Source organism: Macrosteles quadrilineatus, unplaced genomic scaffold (genome assembly GCF_028750875.1).
Source record: "Macrosteles quadrilineatus isolate MER2022 unplaced genomic scaffold, UCM_ALF_1.0 Scaffold_5__1_contigs__length_97177068, whole genome shotgun sequence".
Classification (NCBI taxonomy): Eukaryota; Metazoa; Arthropoda; class Insecta; order Hemiptera; family Cicadellidae; genus Macrosteles; species Macrosteles quadrilineatus.
The window spans coordinates 25,545,935-25,563,425 of record NW_026542598.1 but is presented as its reverse complement, the minus strand read 5'-3'; the positions used below and the strand labels follow the sequence as shown (position 1 = coordinate 25,563,425).

The window sequence follows — 17,491 nt, the reverse complement described above, 5'->3', positions numbered from 1 at the left end:
GTTATAATTGGTATTTGTATATTACTTGTATACCATGCACTCAAGCTTGCAATACAAAACATGGTTAGTAAACGAAGCATCCTCAGCATGGAAGTGTGTTTGCTACTCAAACATTGTAAACTGGGCTTGTTTAAACATTAGCTTGTCCTCATTCCCTTATATCTTCCTTTAGTTCAGGTTGGATAGCTGTATTAACTGTGTATTAAAATTCACGACCAAACATACTACAGCTATACACACATCATTATTTAATATTACATTGAAGGGTTTCAATTATGAATTCGCCATTACGTAGGGATAGATTGTTCTCTTTTGGAATATTATACACAGCTAAAAAGATTTTCAAAACCGGAAACGAAAGGGTTCTCCCACAACGTTATTATTACTAGTATCCTACTTAACAAAATCACTAGAGCTTATAATAAGGTGTTATCTTCGTCACATGGCAGCAACTTTGTGGATTCTAACAACTGTATACACTATTGGTGTCTAAAATTATGGTGGATCATAAACTGTCCACAGTCATATATTTCGCAAATAGTTTTATAGCTTTAGATCGAACTAAACTTTTATTGTTTTAGGATTCTCTTTATAGTGTACATTTTTTACGGTTAGACCAATTTTACGATACGATTTAGCCATAGAGACCTTATTAAGCATTGACTGCACTTGCCCGATTAGATCTGATCCGGTTCGCTCCTTAAAAACGCGGACAATGCTTCCTAGGTATTTAAATGGGCGCGGCTACACTTGTCCGGTCCGACGTGGTACCTCCTCATGAAGGAGCATTCCGCCGCACGTCCGGCGTAGGCAAGCGGAGCGGAACGGACATGTTAGCCACGCACTTCCGAAATTTGGGTGAGGATCATATGGTTCCGTGAGTTATTGGCTGTTTTCGACATCACGTATTTGCCTCGTGGAGGAGTGTAATCATACAACGTGTGTGCCCTTCCGAATCTTTCACAACTAATTCTAGCAACCTCTTCTGAACGAATCGGAAAGGTGTGGCCATCCCTCACAATTTTGGACCAGATCAGACAGGTCCACCCCTAGCTTTGTTTAGTAGCTTTAAACACAAATTATAGTAATGAGATGTCTATATTTTATGTCAAAATTGGCTTAAACTACATATATATAACTAAATCTTCCCCCAGACGGCTGCGCTGGTCGCAGTGACGAATGTGTCCGAGTACCTGGACGAGACGAGCATACGTCGGATGGTGCTTCCGAAAATAAAGACTGTCTACGAGAAGAACGTGAGTGACCTGAAGATTGTCGCCAACATCCTGCTGTGCATAGAGAAGACGTTGGACCGCCTGGAACGCCAGCAGATCATAGACGAGGTCCTTCCTTTGTTGTGGGACGTGAGACTACAAGACCCAGACATCATACTCAGGGTTGTAAGTAAGTGAAACTTGGTGGTAAGCAACTTTGTAATGAGTTACCAAACAAGTTAGTAAGTAACGAAAAAACAACGTCAGGGCAAGTAGGCAATAAGACTTGAAAATCTTAGTGAGAACTCAGGGTAGTCAATAACTTAATACTGCAAAATTATACAAAACAGATTTATCTATTTGCGTTTTTCTATGCCATCGGAATCTTTTACGTTTATTGCAAAATAACATATAAACTCTCGTATTGGTGATAGCCAATATCAACCTGTTTTTAGATAGCAAAATTTGATAACCCCATGTCAAATTTCATCTGAGTAATCCACGGAACCCACTCGGAATCGAACCAGAAGCCTTAGATTCAAAGGCTAGCACTCTTAATGCTTGAAAGTTTGTACGGTATACTCATAATCACATACCCCATAATACCCCATACCCCATAACCCATACCCCATAATCTCACAATCCCATGATAACCATATAAACCCATACCCCACATGCTTTGGATCATATTTCTATTTGAACTAGACATTTAATATTTATACTCATCATACCTAAAGATGTTTACATAATGTGAGTGTTGCTACTTACACGATGGACCACATGCAAAAAAAAATACGATTGTACTGCATAGTTTGCAGTTAAGGCTTGAATACAAATATACTCAGAAAGTTGGAACGTGTGAATGGTTTTCTGTCTCGTAGGATAATCATTAACAATTAGCGATATATATAATAAAATACGAGTAAGTGATATAATTTTAATGTATAACCAGAGCCATGTTTATTTGACTGGCTAATTCGTTTAACTTAAATTTAGATGAAACGAGCACCATACAAACTGCTGTCAAACAAACGGTGAAGCCTTCAAAATTGATTCAAGCCTCCATACCAAGGTATATTTGACGAGGTTGCATTTCGTTGCAGATATTTATAGGCTGATGCTTAGTGACAAAAAATACGGACTTAACGTTAATCTGATGGCCACAAGGGTAATGCCTTCTCTGCTACCACAAACTGTCAACCCGTCGTTGAATCTAGACCAGTTCTCCATATTGTTTGAAGTCCTCCAGGAAATGTTGGACCATATAGATAGGTAAGCCTAATTTAATTACCGTTTTTGCCTGAGGCAGTAACTCTAAAATGGTTTGGGCTATCTGTTCCTATAATATGGTTTCTTTTTTATATTAAAACAACAACAAAATTCTGAAGTTAATTTTATTTAGCTGCTAAATTTGTATTTACAAGTTCAAAGCCCTCGCTAATAAGGATGTGTAGCCATGATCTGTCTGGTTAAAATTTATATTTTACAAAGATTCAAAGTATGTTTACTGAGCGTTACCTTCAGTGACATTCCAGAAAGTTAGTTAAAAAAATTTCAAACTCAAGGGAAAAACTACCAGTCAAAGCTATAACTCTACATATTTTCAATTACTTTTCCTGCAAATGTTTTACATGCTAAGGCAATCCATGATAATATGCGATAATGTACACGATAATTTACGATAGTAACATCAGGATGTTGTCTAAATCGGATCAAAGTTTAAACCTGTTTACTGCTTACAATATTTAGAAATCGTTATAATCCATAACAGTTAACGCATGTGTTTGAACTAAAACGGATCTAATCTCTGAGTTGAGCCTACTAACCATAAATATTCTTCAGGAATCAAAGGAATAGATTAAAACTAGACAACATATCGCTACCCAGCCCCGAACGTCACCGACCCCTGCGTCATCTGTATAGCTCAGACAACATGCACGTACCTCCCTTCAACATCCCCAATCTGCGCATTGAACAGCGGAAGACATCAAGTGCAGAGGATATGGCAAGAAAGAACTCGACAGGTAAGTGTTTGCTATACATTCCACACACCTTGCACTACCCACACCCACACACCCCGCGGTGTTTATACTGAAGTACACTATACTGTAACATACAAACACGCCTATACAGCAACCCCAGTCATTGGCTCTACTGACAAACACTATACAACAGATATACACACCGATACAACCCCCTGTGTGGTTTTTCTACTGATATACATTATACTTCAACAGATATACATGCCGATACAACATCCCATGTGGTTTGTCTACTGACATGCATTAAACAACAGATATATATATATATGCCGTGTGGTTATCTTACTAACATACATTATACTTCAAAAGATATACTCACCGATAGATACACCCTATGGTTTTCCTATTGACATGCGTTATACTACAGCAGATCTTACACGTCAATACAACCACCCTTGTGGTTTTCCTACAGACATGCACCATAAAAAAAACAGATATACACACCGATACAACCACCCTATGGTTTTCCTATTGACATGCATTATAACAACAGCAGATCTTACACGTCAATACACCCATGTAGTTTTCCTATTGACATGCATTATACTACAACAAATGTATACATCAATACAATGAACCCTGTGGTATTCCTACTGAACTGCTTTATGATACATCAGATACACACGTCAATACCGCCACCCCTGTGGTTTTCCTACTAAACTGCATTACACTACAGCAGATACACAAGTCAATACAACATTCTCTGTGGTTTTCTATTGACATATATACACTACAACAGATACACAAGTCAATACAATATCCCCTGTGGTATTGGATATACACGCCCTGTGGCGTGTGGATATACACGCTGATAAAACCACCTCTAGGGCTTTCCTATTGACATATATACACTACAGCAGATACACAAGTCAATACAACATCCCCTGTGGTTTTTCTATTGACATATATACACTACAACAGATACACAAGTCAATACAATATCCCCTGTGGTTGTCCTATTGACATATATTGCACTACAACAGATATACACGCTGATAAAACCACCTCTAGGGCTTTCCTATTGACATATATACACTACAGCAGATACACAAGTCAATACAACATCCCCTGTGGTTTTTCTATTGACATATATACACTACAACAGATACACAAGTCAATACAACATCCCCTGTGGTTGTCCTATTGACATATATTGCACTACAACAGATATACACGCTGGTACAACCACCCCTGTGGTTTTCCTATTGACATACATTGTATTACAACAGATATTTACACCTCAATACAACCACCACTGTTTCTTTCGTACTGATTTGCATTAAACTGCAGATATTTAGCCACCACAGCCACCCTAGCCATTTTCTCCACAGACATGCATGATGTTAGAACAAATATCCTCTCTTATACATAGCTATTTTTTATACTCACACGCAGAAATAAATACCCACCTATAGAACCCCCCAAAGGGGTTTAAAAAAAAAAATATTTTTCAGAATACTAGATAGCATAACAATTTAAAGAATCATTTATTCAATGAATGTATATCATAAACATTGAAGATACATATCCATAATATTATTCAAAGCACTGCCACGTAATTAGTGTCTAGATGTACACTTCAGTCAATAATTAATATGCATGCCTACACATCGGCCAAACAGCGTCTCTAATGACAGATGTTTGCTTCCAAATTGATATAGCTACACATATAGTATACATTACGCACTTAAGTTTGTATTTAAACTCTCATTGCATCTTTTGAAACATCATTTTTAGTAAAACGACCCTACATAAATTAATCGTGGAAATATTATAACAATTAATGCAACACACAACAACAAATATTTAATCTTACGGCAACTGGGCTAAAGTATTCGCTTTATCCAAAATCATATTTTTGTATTATTTATATGCATCAAATGGTATGGCAGATTATGTATAAATAAAAATACCACAGAAGATACATGTTATAGATACACTATATCTTACTATATGATAATATTTTAAAGACGCAGTTTTATTACCCTCAGTTAATTACTTTGTACAGGATTCGTACTACGATTTATTTAGGGGCCGTAGGAAAAAAATTGAAATTGAATATCATACTAGATGTTGGGCTATGTAGTTAGTTAAGAGATTTTACTAGACGTAGTTTGATGGCAAATTTTGAACCCTGTAACAAACCATTCATTGTTGGAAAGTTCGTGGCTTTGTGTTGAATCAAATCTGCCAAATATAAGTTAAAGTGTTTTTTTTTCAATTTTGACTTTGTTCAATGAATCAGTCATATGATTGATTTCAATCACTTCAGAAAGTTGTTTTAGAAATCATAATATGTATTTAAACTCGTAAACGTACTGACTCCTTTTGACTCTACTTAAAGGCCAACACCTACTTAAACCAATTTTTTTACTTGCTCCAAATGTGTATTTGATGTCACCTTACTAAAGTAAAGTAGGTATAAGAAATTATTACATGCATGCTATTTTACTTTAAAGGTATCTTATACTTTTGGCATTGTTAGGGTCGACATGGTTTCATCTCGATCATCTGTTAACCGTATAGATTATTACCAATACCTTCTGCATGCTAAACTTGACACATTTTACTCGACCTCCACTTGACACGACAAAAAACTTGACGACTGCATGACTGAGCTTAGACCTTCCTGATCCGTTGGTGTCGCATCCATTGCATCATTCATGTGTCTATACAGACTCTGGAATGTTAGGCGGTTGGTGGTTTGGAGCCTCACCGTCTTCTCCAGATAGCAATTTCTTGAGGGTCCACAACGCCTTCCCCAACCGACGTCTGTCCGACAATACCCTGATGACCCCCAAGATCCGCATCGCACCTTCTTGTGCCTCTTCGCCGGGAGGTACGCCAGGAGGAGGTCTGCCCATTCGTCGTCACAGCAGCATCGGTCCACAGGAACGTCGGGGATCGACGATCAACCTATCTCCCCCCACTGTAAGTGCAACTATTACTAAATAGCACGTTTAAAATATTTAAATTTAGATTGAACCACTCGTATAACCAAAGTAATTTATTTTACCCGCACGTAGTTGGCATGTTGAAAATGGATTTTTCAAGGCAATACGGTTGATATGGATTTTACTTTTCATGTATTGTAGTTATAGATTTGTATTGTTAAGTTGTATTCAACCATGAATGATTCAACATTTTATTAGGTTTTGGTTTGCTCCATTCAATATTTTATGTTCAGTTGTTAAGTTGAAAAATGGCAAATTTTACAGTAAAGGGGAAAATATTTCACATGTATGAACATACAACAACAATATTTACATTTCGTAAAAGTTTCAGTTTACCATGTTACTCCTACCTAACATCTTACACGCATACAGCATTCTCATGACACGACTTGTCTCATGGAACTTTCAAACTATATATTGTTAGAAAGGCCCTTAAACATCTAGGTATGAGAATGGTCAAAAGGAACAGGTTAAATCAGAATTATAACCAGAAAATCTTCACTGATTCATATATGTTTTTTTACAAAACTACTGTATAATAAGCAATGGTCCATCTAGTTCCTCCGTGTAAAGAAAGAGTTAAAATAGCTTTGGTTCCTTTTATTAATCCACACCGTCATTCATAAAACTAATTTTCGATCCCTTTTGGACTTAAAAATAAATCTTTAACATTTTTTGAATGTAATTATATAGTGCAGAAATTATACTCAATACGTTTTTACTAAAATGTATTTGAAAGGTGCATAAATTTGAACTATCATTTGAGAAACAGAGCGTATGGATTAATGTTTTAACATTTAAAGTATAATGTATTAGGTTTTATGAAGCCATTATAAATCCAATTCCTTAGTGATAAATAAAACCAAACCTTTAATATTGAAAGTTTTCCTGCTATCCATCCACGGCCCTGATGGCATATCATAGCTATCCTAAATTAAATTAAGAATAAATTTATTAACTCGGAAGCTTCAAGAAAAATAGTCCAATCATGTAGTGCAACCCTCTATCCCATTCCCTACATGTTTATTTTCTTACAATTAATCCTTTTATTCCATTTCACCGCTCCTTTTTCTGTTTCTAAATGCTTTTGAATTTCAATTGTCATTGTCATTCATTGCTTATTATTGCCTTTTTTAATCACAAACGCTGAAAATTCAAAGGATATGATAAGCTCTAATGGTTTTTCCAATTTAGGTTGGAGTTATCAAATATTTTCGCAGCCTACTGTTTTTGCTATTTTGTGTATTTTATTTGTAAGTCACGTTTGAGAGTTCCATGTACCAGAGACCATTAGCAGCTACATGCATATACATGACAGGGTGTGTTGCCAGGGGTTCCACTACTGTTCTGTGTCACGGGAGGGCTCAAGTTTATCCGTGCCTTCAGCGTATGTAAGTCCGTCACCCGCTCATAATAGCCGTTGTGCACTTGTCTCCCATATGTCACCACCACAATCATCATCTACCCTACTATCAATACTATCGACGTAGTCGATGTAATCACTCCTTTGTTGTGTCATTTTACATAACATAATCGATTTCTTCTACTCATCTTCATTATCCATACTTTCTATTTCGTAAAGTACCATTAATGTGATGCAGCTGTACCAATAAGCCATCTGTATCATTATAATCGTAACTATCGTCGTCGTCGTCATCATCATCATCATCATCATCATCATAATCATCATCATCATCATCATCATCATCATCATCATCATCATCATCATCATTATTAATATCGTCATAAGCAGCAGCAGCAGCAACAACAACGACACCATCACCAACGACATCGTCGTCATCATTATCACCATCGTCATGATCATCATAATGTAATCATGGTTGTAATTGTTATCATCATCGTCATCGTCCCCGTCACCTTCATTATTATTTATTAACATTTTCATTTACATAATCATACGAACAACATCACAATCGAAACTAATATTTTAGTCGTCGATATTAAAAATGTCGCAATCATCACTCTTCTTAGTTTAAATTCTTTACACATATTCTAACCTTTAAATATTTTAAACACCAATAGAGCCTTGAGTATATATTATAAAAAATTACAGTCCTAAACGGTATATTATGTGTAAATTTCATAGATAATAACTGACTTTTCCATATGTTTTACCCATTTGAAAGAAGTATCGACCAAAAATAGCTCACATTACTCCAATTTATTTGGATTCCCTTTTAGAAAATGACTGTGTTTCACCGGAGTTTTCTATTATTAGAACAATGTTCGAATAGTTCAAGTAATACGCTATACAAGAATACAAATTACATATTTAACTAAATACTTGCATATTATTAAAGTTCACTGAAAAATAATCCATCACAATTCCCAAATAAAACACTCATAATTAAAAGTATTTTACATATGCTTGCGGTTAATTTAATTTTAGTTATACTATGTAACATAAATACTTTTTTATTACAAATATGCAAGAAAATTGTGTCCGCTTTATCAACGTAGGTTTTAAATCAGTAAGAAATAAAAAAAAATCATTTTTCACTATATGTAAATACTGTTGATATAAAAGAAAAACTCGTTAAAATCATTCTCTCATTCGCCTTCCCTCCTCACCTAGCACCGCTGGTGGCTCGTTGGACGTCTAAATGTGTTACAGTCGCTATTTTCGAAATTGTTACTTCAGGGGCTACATGTTGTTATTATGTGTTTAGTGTTTTTAGTTTTGCTTTTTATACTATAACGCTTCTATCTCTTTCATAACGACTTATTTCTTAAAACCTATATTTTTGGTGAAATAAAGATTCTAGTAACCAGAACCCTAACATTTTGACTTTTACCATAAATACATGCATTTGAGTTCCTCATTTATTTATCAAGCTTTATTATTATAGGTTATCGTATTATTTTCAATGTTTTTTTCAGTATGAGGAATGTTTTTTTTTTAGAAATGTTGGTTTGTGTATGAGTATTGTTTTACTAGAGGATTGAGTATTTTATTGTTTGTAACTTATAAGTATTGTGAACAAGATTTTGTTCTTATTACCCAGTTTAGATTCCCAATAATAATCGTTAACGATAATTACAAAATAATAAAGTTAAAAAAAATGTTTATAAGTAGTCCAAAAAATATCGTAATGTTATCTATAAAATGTAAAATGTTATCTATAAAATATTTAATATCAAACTGAAAATGAATAATGTTCCTTGCTTTAAACTACAGTTCAATTACAAGGTATTGTGTTCTAAAATATGCCAAGAATATTTAAATAAAAAAGTAAGAATGTATAAATACAATTCCTGGCAGTATGAATTAATATTAAAAAGGATTAAAAATTTGAATCATAAACCAATTACATAATATCAGCTGATCGGTTTTGTGCAAGTCACCATTTAATACTCACGTTATTTTTACTGAGAAATATTTTAATGATAGAATCCATTTCTACATTCATTAATGACTCATAGTTTAATTGTATAAGATTGAAAGTAATTGCAATTACTTTATGATGTTTAATGCTTGATAAATATACACAACATAAACTTCCATCACTAATAAAAATATTAGCACTCTTAAAAAATAAATAAATATAAAATGCTTTCGCGTTAGCGGTTCCTTTATGGGTTAAATTCACATTACTTCTAAAACTATAATGAAAGCAATTTATTACTCTGTAAATAAAAAGTATCGTAAATAAATTGGCTTTAACTTATTATGTTCGGAATGCAATACTTGCTATAGAAGATACTTTATGAATAATCTTTTACCATTTTTCCGTAGTGTTGTGATGGCATGATTTAATATGATTAATGGTAAACCTTCTTGGGTTCTTTAAACTTCATGAACACGTTTACAGTTGACATCAAAGGTATAACTTAAATGTTCTTTGAGTAATTGGTTGCATTACCAACTGTAATAAAGGTATCAAAACAGCTGTTAACTAATTCCGTTTGTTGTTATTTAGCTTGCCCGGAGCATGATCGTGAGTACAATTACTATTTTGTTGTAGTTTAGTTGTACAATTGTTATAGTTTTAGCAAATGAGTATTAGTATTATTCACTATTAAAGACCTCAGTAGAGCATAAGATTTTAGCATGAATAAAGATGCATTTGAACTTATTCGGTCTTGAATAATAGAATGGTACGTGAAGAAACACGTTTTATTTTTCATAAGACTAAAGAATATCGTGATTTGAAATGACGTGACCCATTTAGAATCTCTGACGTCTTCATGTTGTGTTCGTGTTGCAGGGAGGCAGTATGCCCAACACGAGCAGTAGTATGCAATACTATGACGTCACCCATTTAGAATCTCTGACGTGTTCATGTTGTGTTCGTGTTGCAGGGAGGCAGTACGCCCAACACGAGCAGTAGTATGCAATACTATGACATCACCCATTTAGAATCTCTGACGTGTTCATGTTGTGTTCGTGTTGCAGGGAGGCAGTACGCCCAACACGAGCAGTAGTATGCAATACTATGACGTCACCCATTTAGAATCTCTGACGTGTTCATGTTGTGTTCGTGTTGCAGGGAGGCAGTACGCCCAATACGAGCAGTAGTATGCAATACAATGACGTCACCCATTTAGAATCTCTGACGTGTTCATGTTGTGTTCGTGTTGCAGGGAGGCAGTATGCCCAACACGAGCAGTAGTATGCAATACTATGACGTCACCCATTTAGAATCTCTGACGTCTTCATGTTGTGTTCGTGTTGCAGGGAGGCAGTACGCCCAACACGAGCAGTAGTATGCAATACTATGACGTCACCCATTTAGAATCTTTGACGTGTTCATGTTGTGTTCGTGTTGCAGGGAGGCAGTATGCCCAACACGAGCAGTAGTGTGCCCTTCCTGTTGAGCAGCAGTATGCAAAGTATTAGATCCCGAAGACCCTCTGCATGTCTCTCCAGTTCTCAAGGCTCGGGCCTTCTACAACAACTGGGCTCCGGCATGGTAAGGCAGCTCTCAGGATCACAGGTCAACGGAAGGGCATTCCCTGGTACCAATGTAAGGCAATGTCCTTCCTTCTGTCATGTTTCTCTCGCTTCCTATCTCTGTGTTTCCGTGGGTACGGACGTAGCGCGCCGTCACCCTGTCCTATGCTTGTAGTATCCGGCCCCTTGATCATCATGAATTGAACTGATGTAGAGTAAAAAACGGGTAATCAACTTAACCTCATCTAAAAAGTAAACTCACCTTTAGCCGCGTGTAATCTCTTGTCCCTCTAGTAAACCAGTGAATTACCCTTTCCCTTCGATGTTTATTGTTGAGGTGTTTAGCTTTAGGAGTGAGGTAAGTATAAAAATAGAGTTAGATTATGTTACATTTATCCACGCTTTTTAATGGATTAAATTTCAAATAGTAAAACAGTTAATAAAATAAAACTATGTTTAAACGTCCAACACATCTTAAATATATCATTTGCATTCATTCATTTTAAACTATACAAAATTAAGTAAACAAAACAATTTTTTATGAAACTAATTTTATTAATGTTAAAGTGAAGCTAATTCATTTCATTGACCAGTTCATTGATATGCTAGCTTTTGTGTATGTCATGTAAAGTTGCAGCTTTAACTTCATTATTGTATTTCATTTTCAAAACCTTTTACTAAATATACTTTTTACTATCATACTGCCTCTCAAATTACACGCAGACTTCCTTTTGCAAGTGCACTACCAAATGTTTCCAAGCTTGCCCTGTTTAATATGAGCTATTCTATAATTTTCAGTACTCACTTTTCTCGTCTGGAAGATCATAAGATGTTACTTCGTTGCAACTGAAGGACTGCAAGATTATGTTTGTGTTTCTCATTTGACGAGATCGTAATGTAAAAAGATATTGATTTTTGCATGTATATTATGCTTTACCACTCTGTACAGACTCGAAATTCTATGTACAGGGTAGTGTTTTAACTGTATAAAATAGCATATTGTTTCGATATAACAAACGTGTTGGTCAGATATCGAGTGACCGCCTAACAGTAATTTGCCAATACACTTAAAAAAAAACTAATTTTAGGTTATGAAATTTGAAAACTCTTTTCATTGTCAGATATTATAAAAATACAAAATTATGTAGTGATTGAAATATTTAATTATTAAAGAAATATGTTTTTAAGTGCTGTAACATATTGTTGTAATCAAATTAAGACGTGAGAGGGATTTAAATGTATGTTTTCCTTTTTAAAGCGTAGAAAGAATAACTCACAATCCAATGTTTCGGTTGCATTAAGTAAAATGTACTAGTATAATAGACGCATTACATATCTGAAATAGTGAGCATATATTATAGTGCATGAGATAAAGAGTGTCATTATTTATTATAGGCCTATTTAGTACATTTCTCGACTGAATTCGAATTGTAAGAATTCCGTTTCGTTGATTTCCAATAAGTTGTATTTTTATACTTACATGTTAGCTGTTTTAGATCACAAATAGTGCGTTTTCTTAGTTTAATTAAAATATTAACACCAATGAAGAACTTATTATTCATTAAGTATAAGTATTTTAGTTATTAGTTTGACATAGAATATTATCATAGAGTTAGCCTTTTGTCAAAATAAATACTATCTCCATAGATGTTTATGAGAAATATTTAAAGTGATGGTTTCTAATAGCTTTAATCTACTAGGTTTATGGTCTAGAAAATTATTTTTAAGCAATGTTGTGTAGTGGTGAAGATAAGTAGATATTTTGAGGTGTTTTCGATGTGCGCACGTGTATAATTTTATCTATATTTTGACGTTCAAGAGTTAGATTAGATCACAAATACTAGAACCGACCCGGTATTGATAAAAAACATGAACAATTGATGTTTCTGGCCCGAAAGTAAACATTATTAAACACTGTTTAAATGGAACTGTCTATACCGTATGTTAATGTTAAGGATTCGGACTAGTTACGTCATTTGTTTATGTTTCTGATCAATGCCAGTTTCTGTTCTAATATTAGTGGATTAAATGTAGTTTACCCCTGTTATGCGTGTCGTACTTTTATCTACAGGATGAAAAAACCCCATTCTAAATAACTTTGTTAGTTCAGCAGATTAATAATATCGACAACTTTCTTTTCACATGCATTTATTAGACAGACAACCCAACTAGCTGTAACAATAAGTTCATATACTGTACATAGTAAAATATTATTTATCGGTTTTGGAATTCCTAAAGGATCTATGGTCTTCTGTGTTGCTACAAAAAAGTTTACAGAAATGTTAAAGGATATTAAAATTCAAACCATAGAATAATTATTCTTTACCTAGAGTTTTGATTACTTTAAATTTTGTGACCATGGGGTGTGTTTTTTATATACTCATAATTTTTATGGAAATAAATTTATATGATTGTTTTTATCATAACAAAATATCAGAGTTCTTAAGAAAACTATTAGGCGTCCAAAATATAAGCTTGTAATCATGAAAATATTTTAGTTCTTAAGCTATTCAATATTAACGAAAATACGTACTCGTACTATTGGTATTAAAAAAACTACACATTTCAATGTAATTTACTTTCCAAAAAGTATACACAGGGTGTCCCAAAAATGCTTAGCTTTCTCTGTCGAGCCAGGTTATACGCACATACTGAAATAAGTCAAACATGTTGAAAAGAAACATATTTTTTAAATTAAAGTTCTAATGGCTGAATTTGCAAATGCTTTAAATCGTATCTCGCCTACAATTTTGATTTATTGGCTTTTTTCAATTATTTAAAAGTGCAAGATGTAAATAGCCGTCATTTTAAAATTATGATGATTAATTTCTTATTAGGGTTTTATTATTACCCGATTTTTACAACCACGTTGGGTTTGAAATAAAAAGGGCTTTGAGTTGAATACGTTGCATGTTTCATATTGGGTTAGTAATATTTTTTCTATGTTGTGGATTATGGCAAAACTGAGCTAAAATTGGAAAATAATATTACATGACTTATTCGACTTAATTTTGTACGAATATAACCTGGTTCTGCAGAGCCTGCTACGTGTTTTGTGACAGCCTGTATATATTAATGGGGAATAAAAAATAGGTTTTTTTAGACTTTGAAAACTTGAAAAATTCACATATATTGTAATTTTAATTTGCAGGTTATACATTAAAACAAATGTAAATTAACAATACTACGATTTGAGGTTTTCATTAATTTTACTTCAAGTCATGCTACTTTTTTAATTTTAGTGTGCATTTATAGGTACATTTCTAAACACTGCAAATAAAATAAAATAATTAACTTAAGGTAACGTTTTCACTTCAAAAGATTTTTGGTCACTATTTATATACTCTCAGTGGGTTTGGGTTCTAATCATGAACTAAATTTTTAAAGTTGTTGAAGGTTTATTTTATCATATTAATTTCTTTTAATTTAAATACTATTCTGAATGTTGATGAATGTTGTGTCATGGCGATAACATGTGTGTTCATACGTGTACTGGAATATGAATTATACACTTAAGTTTTTTATACCTTGGATTTGAATTGACAACATGCATTGCAATGATGCTACTTTATTGTTTATTTAGAAATCGTTGTTATAATTTTTCAATGTACTGTCTTTTATTCGGTGACAATCTTGATACAATAATGAAAATCACCTTTTGAAGGGGAACGTGACAGATTCTTAGACAATCTGTAGCTAACATATATTACATTGTAATCTGGTAATTGTAAGAACCATTCTCAGTGAGTCAGTGTTTGGTACGTAGTGGTATTGTGTTTGTTATCCAATGAGGATTTCAGTTTACCCTAGGGAAAGAACGGTGATGTTTAAATTAAGATGATAAAGTGTGCTTTACAGTAAAGATTACAAATAAACAATTTCTTGTATTTTATGACTAAAATCCAATATATGTTGTAAATTGGGACAAAGTAAAATGCAATGCAGAAATTTTGCTGTCCCTAATTTCATTGAACTGTGACGTTGTGGTACAAGTGCACTTTGTACATAACTCTGTATTGTGTATTCCTCCAAGTGTATTTAGAGATGCTACTTTACCGGTTTACAAGTCGTGGTTTGTGATTACTTTTTATAAAACTAATTGACTCCTTTTTATTTCACTTATTTCCAAACTGCCCAAACGCCTAAGATCTTAAAGGTGACTTACGTGAATGTAATTTTTGTTTTGTCTTGGGGAGAACAGAGCGCTTATAATCATGTCTGTGTCTCTGGTTTAGGTTTTGTGTTGTAAAGATTGTGTTCACGCTCCCACTATGACGTCACTGGGTTTACTGGTATGCACTGTGTGTAGAAATGTGAAAAATAGTAAAATATTTACTTATTGGAAACCTAGTTTGGTTATTTAATGCGTATTGATGTCAGCTTCAACTTATTTGAAGGCTTAAAGTTTAAATTAAATATTATAGCCTGATTAAGTTTCTATCTAATTCAGTAATTTAACTTAATTTTTGGATAATACGAAGTTTTAGGGCAAAATTTACACGGTATTATATATTTATATTGTTATAAAAATACCTCAGATGTTTACGTTGGATAACTAGGTGATCAATACGATTTTACAGAAGCGTTTAGATGCACTTATTCTACCGTTTTGAATACTAAATTCTGGCAGTATAATTTTAAACAACAGATGGCTGTAAACTTAGCCAAACTGTGCTGTCGACTGTAAATAAAAAAGAACTAATAACTCTGCTAGCTTACCTTCTTAGCTGCTGTTTAAATCGAAGTATAAACTAAGTCCATAGAGATTTCTGAGCCATGTTTAGTAGCTTAAATAAACGTATGCAGAAGATAGATCCCAATTTGGCCAATACAACCCTCTAGTGAATGCTATATTTTTATGAAATAACTTATAACCCATTTATCAATTTATTGGGTTTTATATTACCTGCCATCAGTGCCAAATTGCAAAATTAAACGTGAAACGTGTTTCGGTGAGCTGCCATTTTTAAAACTATATAGTGTAGGAAAAACAGTATATTCACTTTTACAGCCGCTTTGATTGTTTAAAATATTTAAAACTCATTGAACACATTTGAAATACAATTAAAACCATCAACAAATCAGATGTAATGATTATTCCTGCTCTATATACTGTTTAAAAAAGGTAGCAAGCCGTAACGTGTAGCACGTCAAATGTTGCAATTTGGAACTGATGGCGGATAATATAAAACCCAATTTGTCAATATTGATGTTCCGGGGCTACAACAATGAATTTCAATTTATTCTATTGAGTTTTAACATATCCCTAGCTATTCTGACCTCAACAACTCTCAAACCTCCTACTTATACCAAATCAGTGTCGAATGACAAAACCTTACCCTAACGGTCCTAATTCTACATTACTTAATACATAATCCTAATTTTGGGATCTGACTTACCCTAACCTCAACTAGGACGCTGGTAACCCTTAAATTCGAAGATTTGTTGACATATTTCATTGATGAACGTGGCTAATAACTAATTAGGCAAAAATGCATTTAATGTTAAAATGTGATTGGGAAATTATTCCGTACAGGTGCCTCCAAACGAATTTTTAATTTTGATATCTTACTTTATAGTTTTTTACCTCCTGAATCCAAATATACCATTAATTTTCACCGCTGATGAATATTTCTCAAGATATCGCCGTAAAAACATACTTAACATTACAATAAACAAGGTAGGATGGATGACATTTACAAGTGGAATGTACGATGGGTTAAGTAAACCAACCAGCTGATTGCTTTCAATCATAGTCAAGCAAATGGAAGTGACAACTTTTATTAGCTAACTCTGATTCTGCAATATGAAAATCACCTGATTAAGTTACACTTTTCACTTTCTAAGACCAATAAGTTAATAATGTATTATTGTTTCCAGTATTTTATCTTTATTAATGATTTATTGATTTATATTTCGCCGTTTAGAAATTACATACTAAAATGGTTCTATTCTAACATAACCTAACCTAACCAAACCTCTAGAATGTGTAAGCAAACTCCTTTTGATGTCAGAAAAGGCATGTCAGGGTGATAGGTCGTGCTTTATGTGAATTGGTGACTGCATTAAGTCCTTTGAAGGTAGGACAAGCATTTTTGAAATAGTAATTTGAAGTGTTTTTCTCAGGATTTTAATTTTACAAAAACAGTCTGCAGGCGACATAAACTAACAACTCGATACATTATAACCTAAACTTTACCTTCCTAATCTAACCTAACTTCAAAACACTTAATGCAGTCACCAATTCACATATAGCACGACCTATCACCCTGACATGCCTAAATAAGAACTACGAGTAATTAGTCCATTATTCCATCTATATCTCCATAATGTGACGAAATTCCTATTGTAGTAAACATTAAGTTA

At 33.8% G+C, this 17,491-nt stretch overlaps 1 protein-coding gene across 4 annotated transcripts in view; it reads left to right on the top strand.

Moving 5' to 3' along the window:
• Positions 1 to 16,656, top strand: part of LOC128994414 (SCY1-like protein 2) — a 94,052-nt gene extending 77,396 nt beyond the window's left edge. The window contains exons 13-20 of one of the 4 annotated variants that reach the window (XM_054418970.1): positions 1,155 to 1,404; positions 2,318 to 2,486; positions 3,057 to 3,238; positions 5,949 to 6,187; positions 7,542 to 7,601; positions 10,152 to 10,169; positions 11,004 to 11,198; positions 11,924 to 16,656. In XM_054418970.1, the coding sequence (XP_054274945.1) occupies positions 1,155 to 1,404; positions 2,318 to 2,486; positions 3,057 to 3,238; positions 5,949 to 6,187; positions 7,542 to 7,601; positions 10,152 to 10,169; positions 11,004 to 11,198; positions 11,924 to 11,953 (1,143 nt within the window). In that variant the 3' untranslated portion in view covers positions 11,954 to 16,656. Of the gene's footprint in view, positions 1 to 1,154; positions 1,405 to 2,317; positions 2,487 to 3,056; positions 3,239 to 5,933; positions 6,188 to 7,541; positions 7,602 to 10,151; positions 10,170 to 11,003; positions 11,199 to 11,923 lie in introns of all 4 variants that reach the window. The other 3 variants (XM_054418971.1, XM_054418969.1, XM_054418972.1) reach the window with 3 other exon arrangements.
• Positions 16,657 to 17,491: the final 835 nt, after the last annotated feature.